The 17,039-nt window shown below is 42.5% G+C and overlaps 1 protein-coding gene across 1 annotated transcript in view; it reads left to right on the top strand.

The window, feature by feature from the left end:
• LOC308295811 (metal transporter CNNM4) overlaps positions 1-17,039 on the top strand; it is a 42,872-nt gene that overhangs the window by 4,903 nt on the left and 20,930 nt on the right. Inside the window, exons 2-4 of the mRNA XM_080738860.1 lie at positions 12,627-12,770; positions 13,083-13,217; positions 14,409-14,578. Coding sequence (XP_080594986.1) covers positions 12,627-12,770; positions 13,083-13,217; positions 14,409-14,578 — 449 coding nt within the window. The remainder of the gene's footprint in view (positions 1-12,626; positions 12,771-13,082; positions 13,218-14,408; positions 14,579-17,039) is intronic.

The raw sequence follows: 17,039 nt of genomic DNA, 5'->3' as shown, positions 1-17,039 counted from the left end.
CATTAAGATATTTGAAAGAAACCAGAAGAGTCCTAAAACCCTGGGAATGGGCTCTGTTTATATCTAGTGACTCCTGGGTTTTCAGAAGGTGACATGCCCATTTCCTGTTCCATTTCATTTTCCTCTCGAGAACAGATTTTAACCTGACGCATTTACATACTGTATGTGTTTCCAGGTATGCACGGTCTCGTAGCCAATCAGCATGAATAATTCAAATGTAAAAGTAAAACCCATCCAATATTATATTATTGTATATTATATAAATATTACAAATGGAAGACATGTCTGTCTGTACAGCACCCGCAACGTCAAATTAGATGCTTCCCCTGAAACTTAATGACTGCATGTACTAATTTGCTTTTGAGATAGGGATTCTTTTGTTGAGAACTGACTGGTCATATAGCAAACAGACCAACTTCTGTTTGGTTTGTGTTGCCAGGCTTGTCTCTAGATTGCCCCTGTCTGCACTTAGGCACTCATCTGGACACTCAGCCCTACCTTTATAATGACCTGGCTGTTGGGGCTACAGTTCAATAATGGATACGTGGCTGCTCAATATCTGCCATCTTCTTATTTGCCGTCTATCGTTCCTGCTGTGCACTCCTACACATTGACTCACGTTGTTTTCTCGGTCTCATTCTTGCCATCATATATCTCCCTCTCTTGTCTTTCAGCATTCTTTTACTATTCATTACAGAGTGCCCTCCCTGACCTTTGGACCAAACACTCATTTATCCACTTCCACTCCCACTCTTTACTGGGGTTTAGTATGCTCACTTTCCTTGACACTCCCTTTTAGACACACATACTGTACACGCACGCACGCATGCATACACGTACTTGCACGGCACACACACACACCCTTTGATCGATGTGTGTTGACGGTTTCCCAATCCAGGTTGATAAGACCCGTCACAGAGACAGATCCAACCTGAGTCTCCTTTTGTGTGATGGGCGTGACTGAGTTCTCGTTTTTCTCGCACCCCGTCCCTCTCTGTACCACCTCTGTCTGTCTGTCTGTCTAATGTGTGCAGACTCTGTATCTCGCTCTCACAAACTCTATCTTTCTCTCAGATGTGCCTTTTATGTGTGTGTGTGTGTGTGTGTGTGTGTGTGTGTGTGTGTGTGTGTGTGTGTGTGTGTGTGTGTGTGTGTGTGTGTGTGTGTGTGTGTGTGTGTGTGTGTGTGTGTGTGTGTGTGTGTGTGTGTGTGTGTGTGTGCGCGCTTAGTACACGACAAGCATGCGCACGCACACCCACACACATCAACTGACCTTTCTGTCGGTGGCGTAGACTAGCGTCATGTACACAGTATGCTTTTAATGTCATGTTTAGTTCCTCTCCTGTAATCTTTCAAAAAGCACTGTTTTTCATATCAGGTCGAGTCTATACAAGGCAGTTCAGATCATTATCACTGCTGTCAGCCAGTAATGCCAGTTAAGTGCATATATCCCAGTCATTCTGTTTAGTTCAAGCAAGGTGACGTGCATGGCAGCAGACCAGGCATATTGACACCATATATGAATAATTTAAGTTATCGACAACACGCGTACACCTTTAGCATTGGTGGTAGATGGGATTGAGATGTGCATTACTTATAATGCATGCCCCATGCACTTAAAAGTGCGCGTGACCACACCTGACCAATGCATTTTGTTCTGCCCAACAACGCTTCCCTGCATGTTGGCCCGCTTCCTAGCTGGCAAGGGTGGATGTCAGTGTTTGGATGTTTGGCACCTCGGGAGGAGTCGGGACATTAAATGACGTCAAATCAGGACCACGGCATCTCTGTCCACCTCTCTCGCTCTCTGAGGGCTCTTATCTGCGGCCTGCTGCTCCGCTATTCCTCTTCCTGCCTTGACGCTGGAACTACTGCAGGAGTGCTGACAATGCTGTCGCAATCCACTCAACTCCCTGACTTTGTGTGTGCGAGTGTGTCACATCAACACTTGGGTTTACGGGTCCCCTAATGATATCAGTCAGCAAGAAGAAAGCTCGACTCTCAGCACAAATGACCTAAAGTCACATGTGTGCTGTAAAAAAAAAAAAAGACATGCATGCGTGTGTGCATATACTCCCATTTAAACGTTTATGATGTAGAGTTTGGACCTTATTTTAACCTGGGTTTGTGCATCTAGTGTTTGGGTGATATGGACAAAACGTATATACAATACAATACACTTTTTTTTACAAAAACATTTTTAAAGCATAAAATAGTGCTTGAGTTACTAAAACCAGGAAAATACAACACCTATCTAATTATGCCATAATTATCACGTCATTAAGATAACCAAAGTTCCCAGATTAGTCTCATGTCAAGATATAGCTATAGAGTCATTACATTGCCCAGCCCTGTGCTCATTATCTCACTTTACTCAAAACAGAGGAGGTGCAGTATGTCATTCTGATGATCTGTTCCAATGGACTTTGAGAGTGGCCAAAACAAGGAAGTTGTACTGTTGTTGAAATTGTACTGTAGCTCAGGTGTTTTCAAACTTTTTTGACTCAGTGCACCCCTGTAAATAACTTTTTTCATCCACGGCATCCGTGAGTTACACTGTTAATTTTTAGAATCTTACATCATATTGGAGAAATATCTGTTTCCATCAGAACTGATTGAAAATAACGTTATATTTGACGTTTAACCACTTGAACCCCAGCATGCCTATTCTGGGGGGAAGGTTCACCAAAAATAGCCGATCTACGCGTTGTGAGCTTGTAGATCTGCTATTTTTGGTGAACTGAAGAGAGTTGTCGTAGATGGAGAAAGAACTCAAGTACTGTTTTACTAAGCATAGTGAAGTGATATTGATGTAGTGATATCGATGAATTCCAAATATTATCAAATTATCTCGCGGCACCCCTGGACTGGCATCGCGGCACCCCAGGGTGCCCTGCCACCCACTTTGAAAACCCCTGCTGTAGCTCATTGTTAGACAACAGGGATCAGGGATCCCAGCTTTTTTGCCCATTATCACTGGAACAACATGTCGGAAGAGCTTGACCCGACCCACAGTGCGTGCATGTTTGGGTGCATTTTCCGTCGGCCCGGGAGTGCATGTTTGTCGGTGGTCCGTGCTGTGGATCTGTTTGTGTGCGCGGGTGGTATGCGCGTGGCATTCCTTTCCCATACAAACTAATAGCTCTCCCCCCTCGTCTTTGTGATGTTTCATGTCAACAAACATAGAGTCAGTGAATGGTATGCTGGTGACAGAATGCCACAAGGTCAGAGAAGCACAATTGAATCTGCATGCAGGCTGGGAGAATCGGGGCAGGTATTCCGAATAAGGTGATCTATTTGACTCAAATTTCCCACAACAACAGCTACTGTATTAGCTGCCCATGAGCAAATCAGTCAGTCCCCAGATGCTCTAGTCCAGGGGTCTTAAACGTTTTCAGGCCAAGACCCCTTAGTTGAGTGAGAGACTAAGCACAACCTTTTTCATAGATTCCATATACCGTATTTTCCGGACTATAAGGCGCACTTAAAAGCCTTTAATTTTCTCAAAAAACTACAGTGCGCCTTATAGTCCAGTGCGCCTTATATATGGATCATTCATTGACATTGACATTCCCTTTAGCACAGCTCCATCTGTTTGATGCATAACGCAACGGTAGCGTCTATTATGTGCGCCTTATAGTCAGGTGCGCCTTATATATGAAAACAGTTAGTGCCTAGACCATTCATTGACAGTGCGCCTTATAGTCAGGTGCGCCTTATAGTCCAGAAAATACTGTAGTTTCATTGTTTGCCAGCACAATTGTGTATTTTGGATTCATTCATTCATTCATGTATTTAGTCTGCTCTTTTTCCCCTCTACCCCAAAGCTCTTTGCCAAAAATAGCCTATCTACAACCTCACACTGCCTCGAAGCACGAGGTGTTGTGAGCTTGTAGATCTGCTATTATTGGCTAAAGTTCTCAGAATATGGACGCTAGGGTTCAAGTGCTAAAATAAAAAAATAAAAGTTTCTATCATTCAAAGATTTGGAGGACCCCTTGTAGTAACTCTGAGGACCCCCTAGGGTCCCGGACCCCCCGTTTGAAGACCCATGCTCTAGTCTGCTCCATGTCTGTGGTAGACTGTGGTTGCGCTGATCAGCTACTCCCAGGTGTGTGATATATCTAACTACTCGTATGAATAACATGATGAATTAGGGGCGTTTGGTCTGAATGGTCTGCAGTTAAAGTACAGTTAAAACATATTCTTTTCAAATCTTTTTATTAACATTTTCAAATAACAATAACCCAGAGGCGGGTAGACAATCTCAGATCAGTGAATACATCATCAATAGGTATCAATGTACATTAAAAACATATTCTGTTACTGGTTAATTTTTCTCTTATGGGAGCAGATGTGAAATAAGCGTAATAGCCTAAGCTTAACTACTTCAGATGTAGCAACCGAGGGAGAGGCTGAGAAAGGCCCAAATTGTAAAAAAAGTAAACACACTCTGCATTTCTACAGTATAATGCCTGTTATTAAAAGTGCTTTTCGACGTGCATCACCCATTACACCACCCATTCACACAACAGTGGAGACAACCATGCAAGGCATAGGGATGGAATGGAACGATACGAAAACGTAACGTCACGATTGTGACCAAAAGTTTCGCGATTTACGATATTATCGCGATAATGAAAATATGCCACTTTTACAACCGATTGAACCCCTGCGTCCATATTCTAGGGCAGAACGATTGCCCAAAATTAGCAGAACGATTGCCCAAAATTAGCAGATCTACAAGCTCACGCGACGCGTTGTGAGCTTGTAGATCAGCTATTTTTTGGCAAAGAGATTTGGTAGAGTGAAAAAAAAAACACAGTATCATGTATGTTTACAGGTGTGTTTTACCAATTGTAGAGGGTTTAAGTGGATCAAAGGTGAATTGATCCCAGTGCATGACAAAGGACAATTTCATGATATTAATATCTCTTTTTTTTGCCAGCCTGCCTAAATGATAATGACGATTATCGTCCCATGCGTGTATCAAAACAGTGACGCAGTTCGGCCAGTGGAGACGCCCCTCTCGTAAAAAATTAAAATAAAATAAAACTTTGTAGGATACTGTTAAAGCCTGCACTTGACACTTTTGTGCTGTGCTCAAAATAAACTTGACTTGGGTTTTTTTTAATGGGTTGGCATGGTACAAAAGAGAAATTAGAATTAGTGAAAACGGCTCACAACACACTTTGAAAAGATAAAAATATGATGTCTTGTTTTGTTCACTACTAGAAAATGCAGACATAACTTTGTAAAACATGGGCTGTAAACAATTAAGGAAACCATAAAATGTGAATTAACGTTCATACTCAGCATTTCCTTAAAGCTTATTCGAATTCGCCTTTACTTTAACATTAAAACCCGAACTACTGTCATACTCAAGATAACTTATAACGTGTCGGGTTATTGTTAAAGCAGGCTTTGGTCAATCAGAGGCAAGCGGAACGAGAGGGGCGTCTCCACTGGCCGAACTGCGTCGCTGTTTTGATACACGCTCGTCCCATCCCTAGCAAGGCACCAACCTGCTTGTTGGCAGCAGTTCAGAGTTCAGTGTCTTGCTCAAGGGCACATTTGACAGGAGTCAGGACAGGAGGAGGCGGAGATCAAACCAGGGTCCTTCCAGTTCCTCCCAGACAGCCACCACCTGAGCCCCTGTTCATAGCTTCAGTTTGCTTATTCCAGTCAGGCTCAGAGCCAGTGTGAGCCATGCTGTGTTGACAACAGACAACGTTTAGCTGATAAGCTGATCTTCTAGCTGAAGTCTGCCCTGACTTGTTAACATCAATTAGTGGTAAGCTCAGTCCAGTTGTATTCTGTTTTTGTAGATCACCTTAAAAACACCCCAGCCCTAAAAAAAAACATCACAGTTACCACAATGAATACATTTTGTTTATTAATGTTTTATTTCAGAAACGACTTCAAAAGAGAGAAACAACTACTACAACTACAGCAGATTGGATAATGCTTACGGCTTACTGTTTGTGTTAGTTCCCATTTCTCTTTTCGTTTCTTCCCCTTTCCCGTGGGTCACTTAACATCACGTGGCCTCCACTGGGAGATAACTGATACTTGTTGATTTATCCACCTTGAGTCATGTTATGTATGTTCCAAAAACACTCGGTCGGGTGGTGGCCCGAGAGATCCTTTTCAGAAACATGACAAACTTCCTCTTTGTTGCAGATTGTATAAATCTGCACTTTCCATTGCCAGCAGCAACAGAACATCAAGGATTGCATGAGTAGAGCAGGGGTTTTCAAACGTTTTTGACTCAGGGCACCGGCACCCCTATAAATAACCTTTTCATCCACGGCACCACTCACTGAATTACATTGCTACGTAAATATACACATCTTTCCACCTGTGATACAGTCACGGAGAAATATCCATTTCCCTCAGAACCGACTGAAAATAACTTTATTCTTGACGTTAAACCACTTGAACCCAAGCATCACTATTCTGGGGGAAGGTTCGCAAAAAATAGCAGATCACAACACTTTGTGACGCATTGTGAGCTTGTAGATCTGGTATCTGTTGAGGTAGATGGAAACAGAACTCATCAACTATGCAGTTGTCATGATATGCCATTTTGTATATGAGATATAACTAATTATGTCATTGAGACCTTTTACCTTCTCAATTCTAAGCTTAACCACACCAACCCTTTTCTTTTTTTTTCAACAGTGAGTCATTTTTTACCATTGCGGTAAATGGTGAGAAAAGATCTGTGCGCTGCTAAGAGAAAAGTGGAAGTGTGTCTGTCATGTTTGCGAACGAGGTCTAGCACATTGAGGTTCCCAAACATTTTAGCTCAAGACCCAAAAGAGAAATCAAATGTTTGCCCGGGACCCAAACTAGTGAAAACAGAAGATCTGAAAGCACACGGCGCCTGTAGATCGTCTATAGATCGACATCTTATTAGTTAAATGTAAAAATAGGAAGTTGATCGACATCGGATCCAAAACTATTACATCGGTCAGGCTTTTACACACACACACACACACACACACACACACACGCACACACACACACACACACACACACACACACACACACACACTGTGCGTGCGTGTGTGTGTGTGTGTGTGTGTACAATGGAGTCAATATATTCTAAAAGTGACTCTTGTGTGTCTAGCAGTAAGTATGTCCCCTGTGGTCCCCGCTTCCTCTGAAATATTGACTCAGCTCTGTAGGGAGCTCAACGAGAGGTCACACACACACACACACACACACACACACACACTTTTCCATTGCATTATTTTTCCATTCCTTGTATTGCCACATTAATAACTTGGCATGCGGTGTCCAAGAATGTTAACAAATGAATTGTTGAGCATTGTAGATTATAGATGCAATTACCGTCAAGTGTAATGGGTTGAAATAAGATATTGGGCTTTGTCACAAAGACCTAAGATAAATCATATTGCTGAGATGCATCCCAAAGAAATATGCATAGAATCTTCTCACAATATTCACAGTCATTTTATTAAATAAGCATTTAGCCAAGTAGCCAACACAGGACACAACGCCCACACACCCACTCCTTTAATTGCATGCGATGCGATGGTGTGCGCTAGCTAAGCTGACACCAACTCGGGACTCCTGGATCATCCCTATCTGGGACCTGATGCTGGATAAGAAGAGGGAGCGGAGGGTGGTGATTGGTGTCACAATAAGCGATATTATTTATCTTGATAAAAAAACTTGATTAAAAAACACTCTCGATAATCGTATCGTGGAGATTTAATTTATCGTGTTATCATCCTCCGTCACGCACTGGGATCAATTCACCTTTTATTTGCCTAGCTGCATATCCGTTACCACTTAAAACCTTGGTAAAATGTACTTGTAATATACGTACTTGATACACCTTTTTCACTCTCTTCAAATGTTTTAGCCAAAAAATTGCTGATCTACAAGCTCACAACGCGTCTGCTATTTTTTGGCAAATGTTCCGCCCCAGGATAATGGATTTTGATTATCGCGATTTCTTTGGTCATCCCTGTCAAGCCGCGTGCAGTGTGTCTACTTAGGTGGTGCGCCTCCTTCCCCTCCAAGCCGTGCCTTGGGTTGGCTCCCACAGAGTCTGTACTAGGGACGTACAGATACAGGTTTCTTCAATTTAGATCATATATATGACATCATAGACCACATGAGACTGACACGTCAATGTCCATATATGAGCATTCCCAGATGATGCCCATATATGGAGATCCCTGATGTCATCAGCATTAAGTCTCGTGGTCTATGACGTCAGACATCTATGATGTCAGATGCCCACATATGGATTTATTGTGTCAGTCAACAATTCAATTAGGCTACAGAAGTGTGTTTATTCGGAAGTGTCTGTTTTCAGACCTCCCAAAATGTATCAACCCGTGGGGGGAGCTGAGGACCACCAGCCTCCGATGCTAGCCAGAACACGGCGGTGAGCGTACCCCTGATTTATACTTTGTCGCACAGCGAAAATAGCCAATCTACAGTGCGTCGCAATATTCATTCGCAACCACATTGTGGAGTTTGTAGACCGGCTATTTTTGGCATGCGATTCATTCCACAAATTAATCACGGCCGCCTTCTCTGGAGACTTCAGAGAGTCCAGACTAAAATATACAAACCCCCGCTCCCTCCCCCTGTCTGTCTGTCTGTCTGTCTGTCTCTCTCTCTCTCGCGAAACATGACATCATGGACTCCTCCAGTAAGCCGGTCCACGGGACTCGGGAGACAAATAGGTTTACTCTATGCTCTATTCCTGTGGTCAAACCAAGGTCAGGGTAGAGAATGTTTAGAATGTCCCTGTGGCACTCTGCCAATGCTGTCTACTCAACCCCCCCCCCCCTGGCTATGCAGGCTGGCATCAAGGACGCACTCCTAAAACACTTCAGATCCTGTTTAAGTTCAGTAAGCCCTCTCTCTCCCGCGTCCCGTTGATCTGACGTGCCTCTTCTTGGAAGCGAGGAAAAAAGATAGCTGATTGATGTCCGACCTTTTTGTTTTGTTTGTCATCCCGTCATTTCATCCATGATCACGATGGGCCTTTCAGCAGAATGGAAAAAATAAATAAACATAAGGACTAAGGAGTGTGTGTGCGTATGTATGAATGCGTGTACCATAGTTACAACATAATCGCATAATCGCAATTATTTGACATAATCGTAATTATTTCACATAATCGCAATTATTTTGTCATAATCGTCATAATCTAATGTTGAAAATGTTTCATATATTTTCAAACATTTAAAAAAAAATAGTGGAAATGGCAGATCTACGAGCTTGTAGGTCGACTATTCCCACTATCAATGTTCTTTTTTAAAGTATAAAGTTGTCAAATATGTAATTTCTTTGTATATTTAGGTTATGTGTCTTATCTGCCCTGTTCAACTTCAACACCTAAAAGCCAAACAGAAATGTAATTGTCAACGACAAAAACGACAAAAACACAAGAATTAATTCGTTAATCGCAATTATTTGAGTGGCAATTAATCGTCATGTAAAATGGCATAATCGTGACAGCCCTAACTGTAGTATAACATTGTGATGCTTTTAGATGCTATCTCGGTCAACAGTGTAGGCAGGTCCTAATTAGGGCTGCCTGCAACTATCAATTATTCACATATCGATTGTTCTATTGACAACCTTTTGTGTGCGGACATACGTGCCGTGCACACTGTATACAGGTACTTGGCGTGTGTGTGTGTGTGTGTCTCAGGTGAGGGCACTTCTCCACACGGGTCCTCTACCCCCTCCACCGCACAGGCCAAGACAGCTGTGACTAGTGTTCCGTTCTGGCACTGGCATTAATAATTCAGCCAGTGTCCGCGGTGGGTGCCATGGCAGCCTGTTTGCCAGTGCTGCACTTATTGTGGACACAGCCATTCAGCCAGAAAGTCCCGCAATCAACATTTGCACTGTTGATACACTCCATTGATATCGGTGATAAAGTGCCAGGTGAAGAGTTCATCTTTGTGTGTGTGATAATTGGTGTTTGTTTATGCGGATGTGTGTATGAGCAAGTGTGTGTGTGTGTGTGGGTGTGAGTGCTTTTGTTTGCGAGTAGTACAGTAAAAGACATGGCCAAAGTCCACACCCAGCCCTACCCATAATGACCTGTAACCATTAACGTGATGTTTGCGGTGCAAGCAGAGGGAATTGGTGGTGGTGGTGGGGGGGGGGGGGAGCGGCAGGCGAGAGTTGGGAAAGAGCCGTTCTCATATATAGTCATAAACGTATAAATGTTAGCCGTCAGCCAGGTAGTTGCCATAATGTAATCCACAGGCTTGGTCCAAATCACATGATTTAGTAATCATGATAACATAAATCACACAATGGTACTGCGTAGGGCTGTCACAATTATTACATAATCATCTAATCGCAATTATTTTACATAATCGCGATTATTTTACACAATCGCCATAATCGTTTCCATGTTGAAAAAGGTTCATATATATTTTTTAAAGTAAAACATTTTGGAAATAGCAGATCTACAAGCTCACAACGTGTCGCGTTCTTCTTTAAGTATAAAGTTGTCAAATATGTCAGTAATTTCTTTGTATACAGTTACAGTATTTAGGTTATGTGTCATATCTACCTTGTGCAACTTCAAAGAATAAAAGCCAAACAGAAATGTAATTGTCAACAACAAAAACACAATTAAATCGTTAATCGCAATTATTTGAGTGACGATTAATCTTCATGTAAAATGTCATAATCGTGACAGCCCAAGTACTGTATCTATTTTGTGCAAAATAAGAATGATGGGGATAAAATACAACATCAAAACATGTCATGATAATACTGTATCTACCCAGTAACATAGCCTCAACATGTCATGATAATACTGTATCAGTAACGTAGCTTCAGCATGTCATGATAATACTGTATCTACCCAGTAACGTAGCTTCAACATGTCATGATAATACTGTATCTACCCAGTAACGTAGCTTCAACATGTCATGATAATACTGTATCTACCCAGTAACGTAGCTTCAACATGTCATGATAATACTGTATCTGCCAGTAACGTAGCTTCAACATGTCATGATAATACTGTATCTACCCAGTAACGTAGCTTCAACATGTCATGATAATACTGTATCTAGCCAGTAACGTAGCTTCAAGGCCTAGACAGGTAGGCTCTGGGACTGCTTTTTTCCACTGGGCAACCAGCCTTATGGATATTGGATGCCAACAGTGTGTGTCTATAGTGTGTCTTCTAGCTTAAGGCAAGACCCAAATTTAGAGTGAACATTTTTAACTTAAATCTTTGCTTCTGGGGGTCCCTGGAACAAAATATTTTGAGATGGGGGTCCAAATACATATCATTTTGGGGGTCCTTGACATGACAAAGTTTGAGAACCACTGATATAGCAACATCATTTTTCTTTTCATAAAACTGTTTTAGAAGACATTTGTAGAATCAGCCTATATCAGTTCTCAAACTTTGTCATGTCAAGGACCCCCAAAATGATATGTATTTGACCGCGGACCCCCATCTAAAAATATTTTGTTCCGGGGACCCCCAGAAGCAAATATTTGAGTTAATAATGTTAATAACTCCGAATTTGGGTCTTGCCTCATGCTAGATGCAGAATAGATACACGCACATTAACAGCCCTGTTGCCCGTCTGCAGACAGGCAACACAAACATACACACTCAGAGGCCAGCTGTGCATACTGCAGTGCACACACACACACACACACACACACACACACACACACACACACACACACACACACACGCTTTTTTCTTTTCCTTTTTTTGTCTTGTTGCTACTCATATAAGTATCATTATGGGATATATAACAATAAAATCTTGAATCTTGAATCATAAACCAAGCATGTCCATCAGTGCCAGCTATATTTGACAAATAAACTTTGATTGGAGCTAACTTGCCCTGACTTGACTTCTTCAGCCATTACCAGGGAGCAAAATCATGCATTCTCATCGACTTTGGAAATTATACACTACTCTTTGTTAGGATCATTGAACCCGATGATGGGCCTGCATAAAAAAGAATAGATAAAATAGTATATTACTGTATTGTACTGTATCGTATGCTGCGGGTCTGTGTGTCCAAGACAAATCTCTCCCAAGGGAGACAAAATAAAGTAGCCTTGAATCTTGATGTGCAATGTCTAGGACTGCAACTATTGAATTATTGTCATTTTTAAAAGTATGCATATGTCCAAGAATCAATGCGGGAAAGAAAAACAAATGGATTTTTTTAATAGTCTAAATTGATTAGTCTGATTAACCACTTAAGCCTTGTTTTATACTTCATTGCATAATACTGTCATGCAAAAATGTATGATCCTCAAGCCCCCCTTTTTGAAAATGTACTGTTTTATTCAGATAAATTATTTTATCATCAATTTGTTCTATTAATCGTTGGACTCCAATGTATACTATGACAGGCTTTGTGATACGCTCCTACATTCACTCTTTTTAGACAAGCTTGCCATTTAGTTGATTGAGTTGACATTGATCCAGGTCTTTGCTTGGTGGGTGGATTGATTGATTGATTGATTGATTGATTGATTGATTGATTGCTTTCTTGATTGCTTTCTTGATTGATTGATTGACTGATAATCCAATGAATGTCTCTCTCTATCTTGCTCCCATTTAGGAAAATCCCATCTGGCCATTGTACAGAAGGTGAACAACGAGGGGGAGGGAGATCCGTTCTACGAGGTGCTGGGATTGGTCACGCTAGAAGATGTCATTGAGGAGATAATCAAATCAGAGATTCTGGATGAATCTGATCTTTACAGTGAGTGGCTTTGGCTTATCATGTGTTTGTCACAGCCAGTGTGGTTAGAATGTGATAGGGGGCTTGATCGCTGAGCTCTCAGTGGAGATAAAACACTATTTTTAATGTCACCAAAAAAAAAACTACCACTGCTTTATCTTTGATTAGGACTGGTTATGAAATACTTGTAACATGTTGAATGAAGACTTTTGTAAAATGAAGTGTGTGTGTGTGTGTGTGTGTGTGTGTGTGTGTGTGTGTGTGTGTGTGTGTGTGTGTGTGTGTGTGTGTGTTTGTGTGCGCGTGTGCGTGTGTGTGTGCGTGTGTGTGTAGCTGATAACCGCCATAGGAAAAAGGTGCCGGCCAACAAGAATAAGAGAGATTTCTCGGCCTTTAAGCATGAGACCGAATCCAAAGTTAAGATTTCTCCTCAGCTACTGTTGGCTGCTCATCGTTTCTTGGCCACAGGTGAGTAAAAGTCATACACAAACGGATACAACATGCACACACAATCATAATGTTATTGACTCCAGCGCCTGTACCACATTTCAAGTGCTCCAACCAGTATTTCATTGTAATTTTTGATTGCCCATCTTCTACGCATTTAATTACATCAACACTGAAGCTCGGTGTGCCATAAAGTAATTGACGCAACCTGCATATCCGAACAAAAACGGCACACGTCCCTACTTGCCCTTTTAAGCTCATATTTCTCCTTGCATGTTTCCTCACAAGCCATATTTACAGTCTAAGCACCGAGTATGCCTGCTTAGTGCTTACTAGCAAAATACGACATTAGGATCAGGCCAACCGGGATCTAAAGTCTTCCCTGCACTACAAATCAATTGAGCGGGTGGACCGTTGCCATCTGTCAGGCTGACAGGAGCCTCCCAGCGGAAGTTAGCGCTAGCTGCAGCTAGCATGACGTAGCGCTTCTCAAAACAAAACAGGAGCACATGAGCATGCCTGTGTCTCTTCAGCCAGTTTAGAGTATACTGTACGCTGTCTCTCTCTGTTCTTTTCTCTTTTCTTTCTTCTTTCCTCTTCTCTTTTCTTTTTGTGCTGCCATTTTTCCCCGTTCCTGATAACCTCATCCTAAACAGCCGTTTCCTTCAAGTTCTTTTAACCATCAACTTGAACTTAGAACTGTTTGAACCCCTGCATACCCCCCAGTTACCGTACCTTTGCAAAGACAAAGCATGACTTGAAAGAATGAAGGCAGAACGATGTTTGTTCTGTAGGTGATGGATGCCCCACCTTTCACTCCAGACTCTAGAGTATAATACATACTGTGAAGTTTGAACCCCCGTGTGGGTTCACTCCCACTGATTGTGAGGTGGAACGTTTCTCATATTGGACAACTTTATACTTAAAAAAGAACATTGATAGTGGAAATCTACAAGCTCACAACACTGCACATCACGACACGTTGTGAGCTTGTAGATTTTTGCAAATGTTTGAAGATATACGAAGGAACATTTTTCAACATGGAAATGATTATGACACTTATGTCAAATAATTGCAATTAGACAATAATTGCAATGTAATAATTGTGACAGGCCTAACTCCGTCTTCAATCTTAGGTTTGGAACTGACTTGTTGCCTCGTCTTCTTTGACCTTGACTCTTGCTCTCTCTCTCTCTCCTCCTCCTCCTCCAGAGGTGACCTTGTTCAGCCCGTCTCAGATTTCAGACAAGGTGCTGCTGCGGATTCTTCGCCACCCCGACGTGATCCAGGAGATCAAGTTCAACGACAGCGACAAGCGCTCGCCGCAGCACTACGTCTACCAGCGGGGCAAGGCCGTGGACTACTTTGTCCTCATCCTGCAGGTATGTTTGGGTGTGGGGCTACGGCATACGCTACCCTTGTACTAATTTAGCTGACACGTCTAAGCAGGGCGACTGACATATTAATGAGCACTCGACTTTGACCCCCGAGCTTAGTAGGTCTAAGCTACACACATACTGTAGAATCTCTCCCTCCCTTTTTGTTTGCAGCAGTGTTGAATGCAGCTCCAAGCACCCGCCTTTAGCAAATGTCTCTGGGTCTGCTTTGCATCAGAGTCAGAACTCAGAGAGAACACGTTATTACCAGTATGTAGAACTTAAACAAATTAGGTTTTTGTTCAACGTGCGTCTCGTGAAACATTGTACAAACACAGTTGACAAGGCAAGCAACAATGTGGAAAACCTACAGTGTATAATATGTGCAGGCAGGACTGACAAACAGCCAGGAAGTTCTAAGTTGTAGTGTATTATCGCAAAACGGTCCATTTGGTGCACAGCATTTCAGCAGTAGTTACAGTGGGACACGCAGGTGAGATTTTTGAGCGGCACTGACCACTCCTACATCTGGCTTTGTCTGTATGCACGTATGTACCGCCCCATCCCACATTGGCCAAGCTTTGCAGGACGCTTAATGAAATTAAGTCATAAATAGCACTGCTCAGATCACAATGGGTGTGATTATTATTTCTTTCTTTCAGGAAAGTGTCAGGAAAGACGCCCCAGTAGTGGCAACGGGCTTGTCCTGCCTGTGCTATAGCCAGCCCTACCCAGAGTTGTCCTGCGACTTCTCAACTTGTCGTGCATGGCACCTGCATGCGGGTGTGTGCCTGTGTGTGGTGTTGTGTGCGCTCACCTGAGCGTAGACGTCACACAACATCAACAGGTTGTTAAGTCAAGTCTGCAGCAAAGCCAATCACCTCCACAAGGAGATTAGCGGTCTTAGAGAGCCAGATTTGGTCTCTGTGCGAAGTTAACACCCCTGCTCCTCTTTTGTACTGGGACTGACTGAGCATGCTCATGTCACACCAGATTTTTCAAAAATGCTCAAAAATGGCAGATGTACAAGCTTGAAGCATGGCTCGAAGTGAGGCGCTTGTGACCTTGTATATCTGCTATTGTTGAGAGCCTGTAAGCCGCTATTTTTGAGAGCCAGTGAGCCACTATTCTAAACCTTTTTCTGACAAAATAATATTTATAATTATGACTAAAATGTAAAATGGCACAGATGCCCGGTTTTATTGGGTTGTGTAGACAGTGGGGAGATGGTAAAATCATCTGCACAAATGCCTTTCGCATTTTTTCAAATTAACCTTTGTTTTGTAGTGCATATGCCATTCTTTCTAGTTTATGCCCTGTCGTGTGATGGCAAGTAACGCACGCAGAGCATTGCCGATGCGATGCATTGTGAGCTTATAGATTGGCATTTTAGTGGGTCCAAAGTGAAGACCACGCAGCCATTCTACCCTGACAAGGAAGGGTTGAAGAGTGGATGAGAGGGGAGGGGTAAGACAGCTGTGACCTTGGTGGTGTTGGTGGTGGGGGGTGTTACCAGGGCCTGAAAGGCCCCCTGCTCTTTGTTAATTGATCTCTATTATGTAAGAGGGCCGGGAGAAGGGGAGGGGCATTATCAGTCAGCTGTCAATACACTAATGCCACACGCGCACACACAAACGTACCATCGAGCACACCATCAAACCATCGACAGCCTGAATGAATCCATATACCCAATACCTGTCGTGGACATAAACAAGCGGCCAGATAACTGTTGTTGGTGGGGAAATATGCTTTTATCCTACCATTGCTTATAGCGCACATACACGTGCGCGCAGCGTGCACACATATTACACACACCCACACATTCTTGTTTTCCCACGAAGCAGTGATGTCATTGTCCCCAAATAGTCATTAGCTAATCCAGAGCTTCAAACAACCCCCCAACTTAGTGGAATCTTCCCCATGGGAGGCAGGATATTGTACATTATACAGATAATCCGTTGAGGGGAGAGGGAAGGGTGCATTTAGTGTAAACATTATGGAATGAGGGAGGATTACACATCTTCCATTTTCACATACAATATCTGTACCATAGATGGTTCTCTGGCTCTGCCTGGATTGGACTCGGCTAAGAGTGCTTTTAACGTCGTATACAAAGGCACAGTTTGATATTATTATATAAATCAATTGTACAATTACCACATGTTGCCTGCCACACGTTTGTACTGTAAACACTGTAATGCTTACCAGTACTGCAGGACTGTTTTCTGGAAAACAAAGGAGGGTGGAGCGGAAGATGTTTTTAGATGGAGGAGAGAATATCTCTGGTTTACTAAACCACTGGCGAAAGTATTTTGATAGAAGGTCCAGTCTGTGTGTGGCCATTTCTAGGGTCTATTTTGAACTTAATGTCATTTCTGGGGCCTATTTTGAACTTAATGAGATTTCGGCCTATATTGGGTATATTTCTACTGCTCCTCATCATGCGTGCGTGTGTACGTGCATACAA

This window comes from Nannobrachium achirus (assembly GCF_963921795.1).
Source record: "Nannobrachium achirus genome assembly, chromosome: 12".
Classification (NCBI taxonomy): Eukaryota; Metazoa; Chordata; class Actinopteri; order Myctophiformes; family Myctophidae; genus Nannobrachium; species Nannobrachium achirus.
The sequence above is the reverse complement of the archived record's forward strand: the minus strand, read 5'-3'. Positions and strand labels throughout refer to the sequence as shown.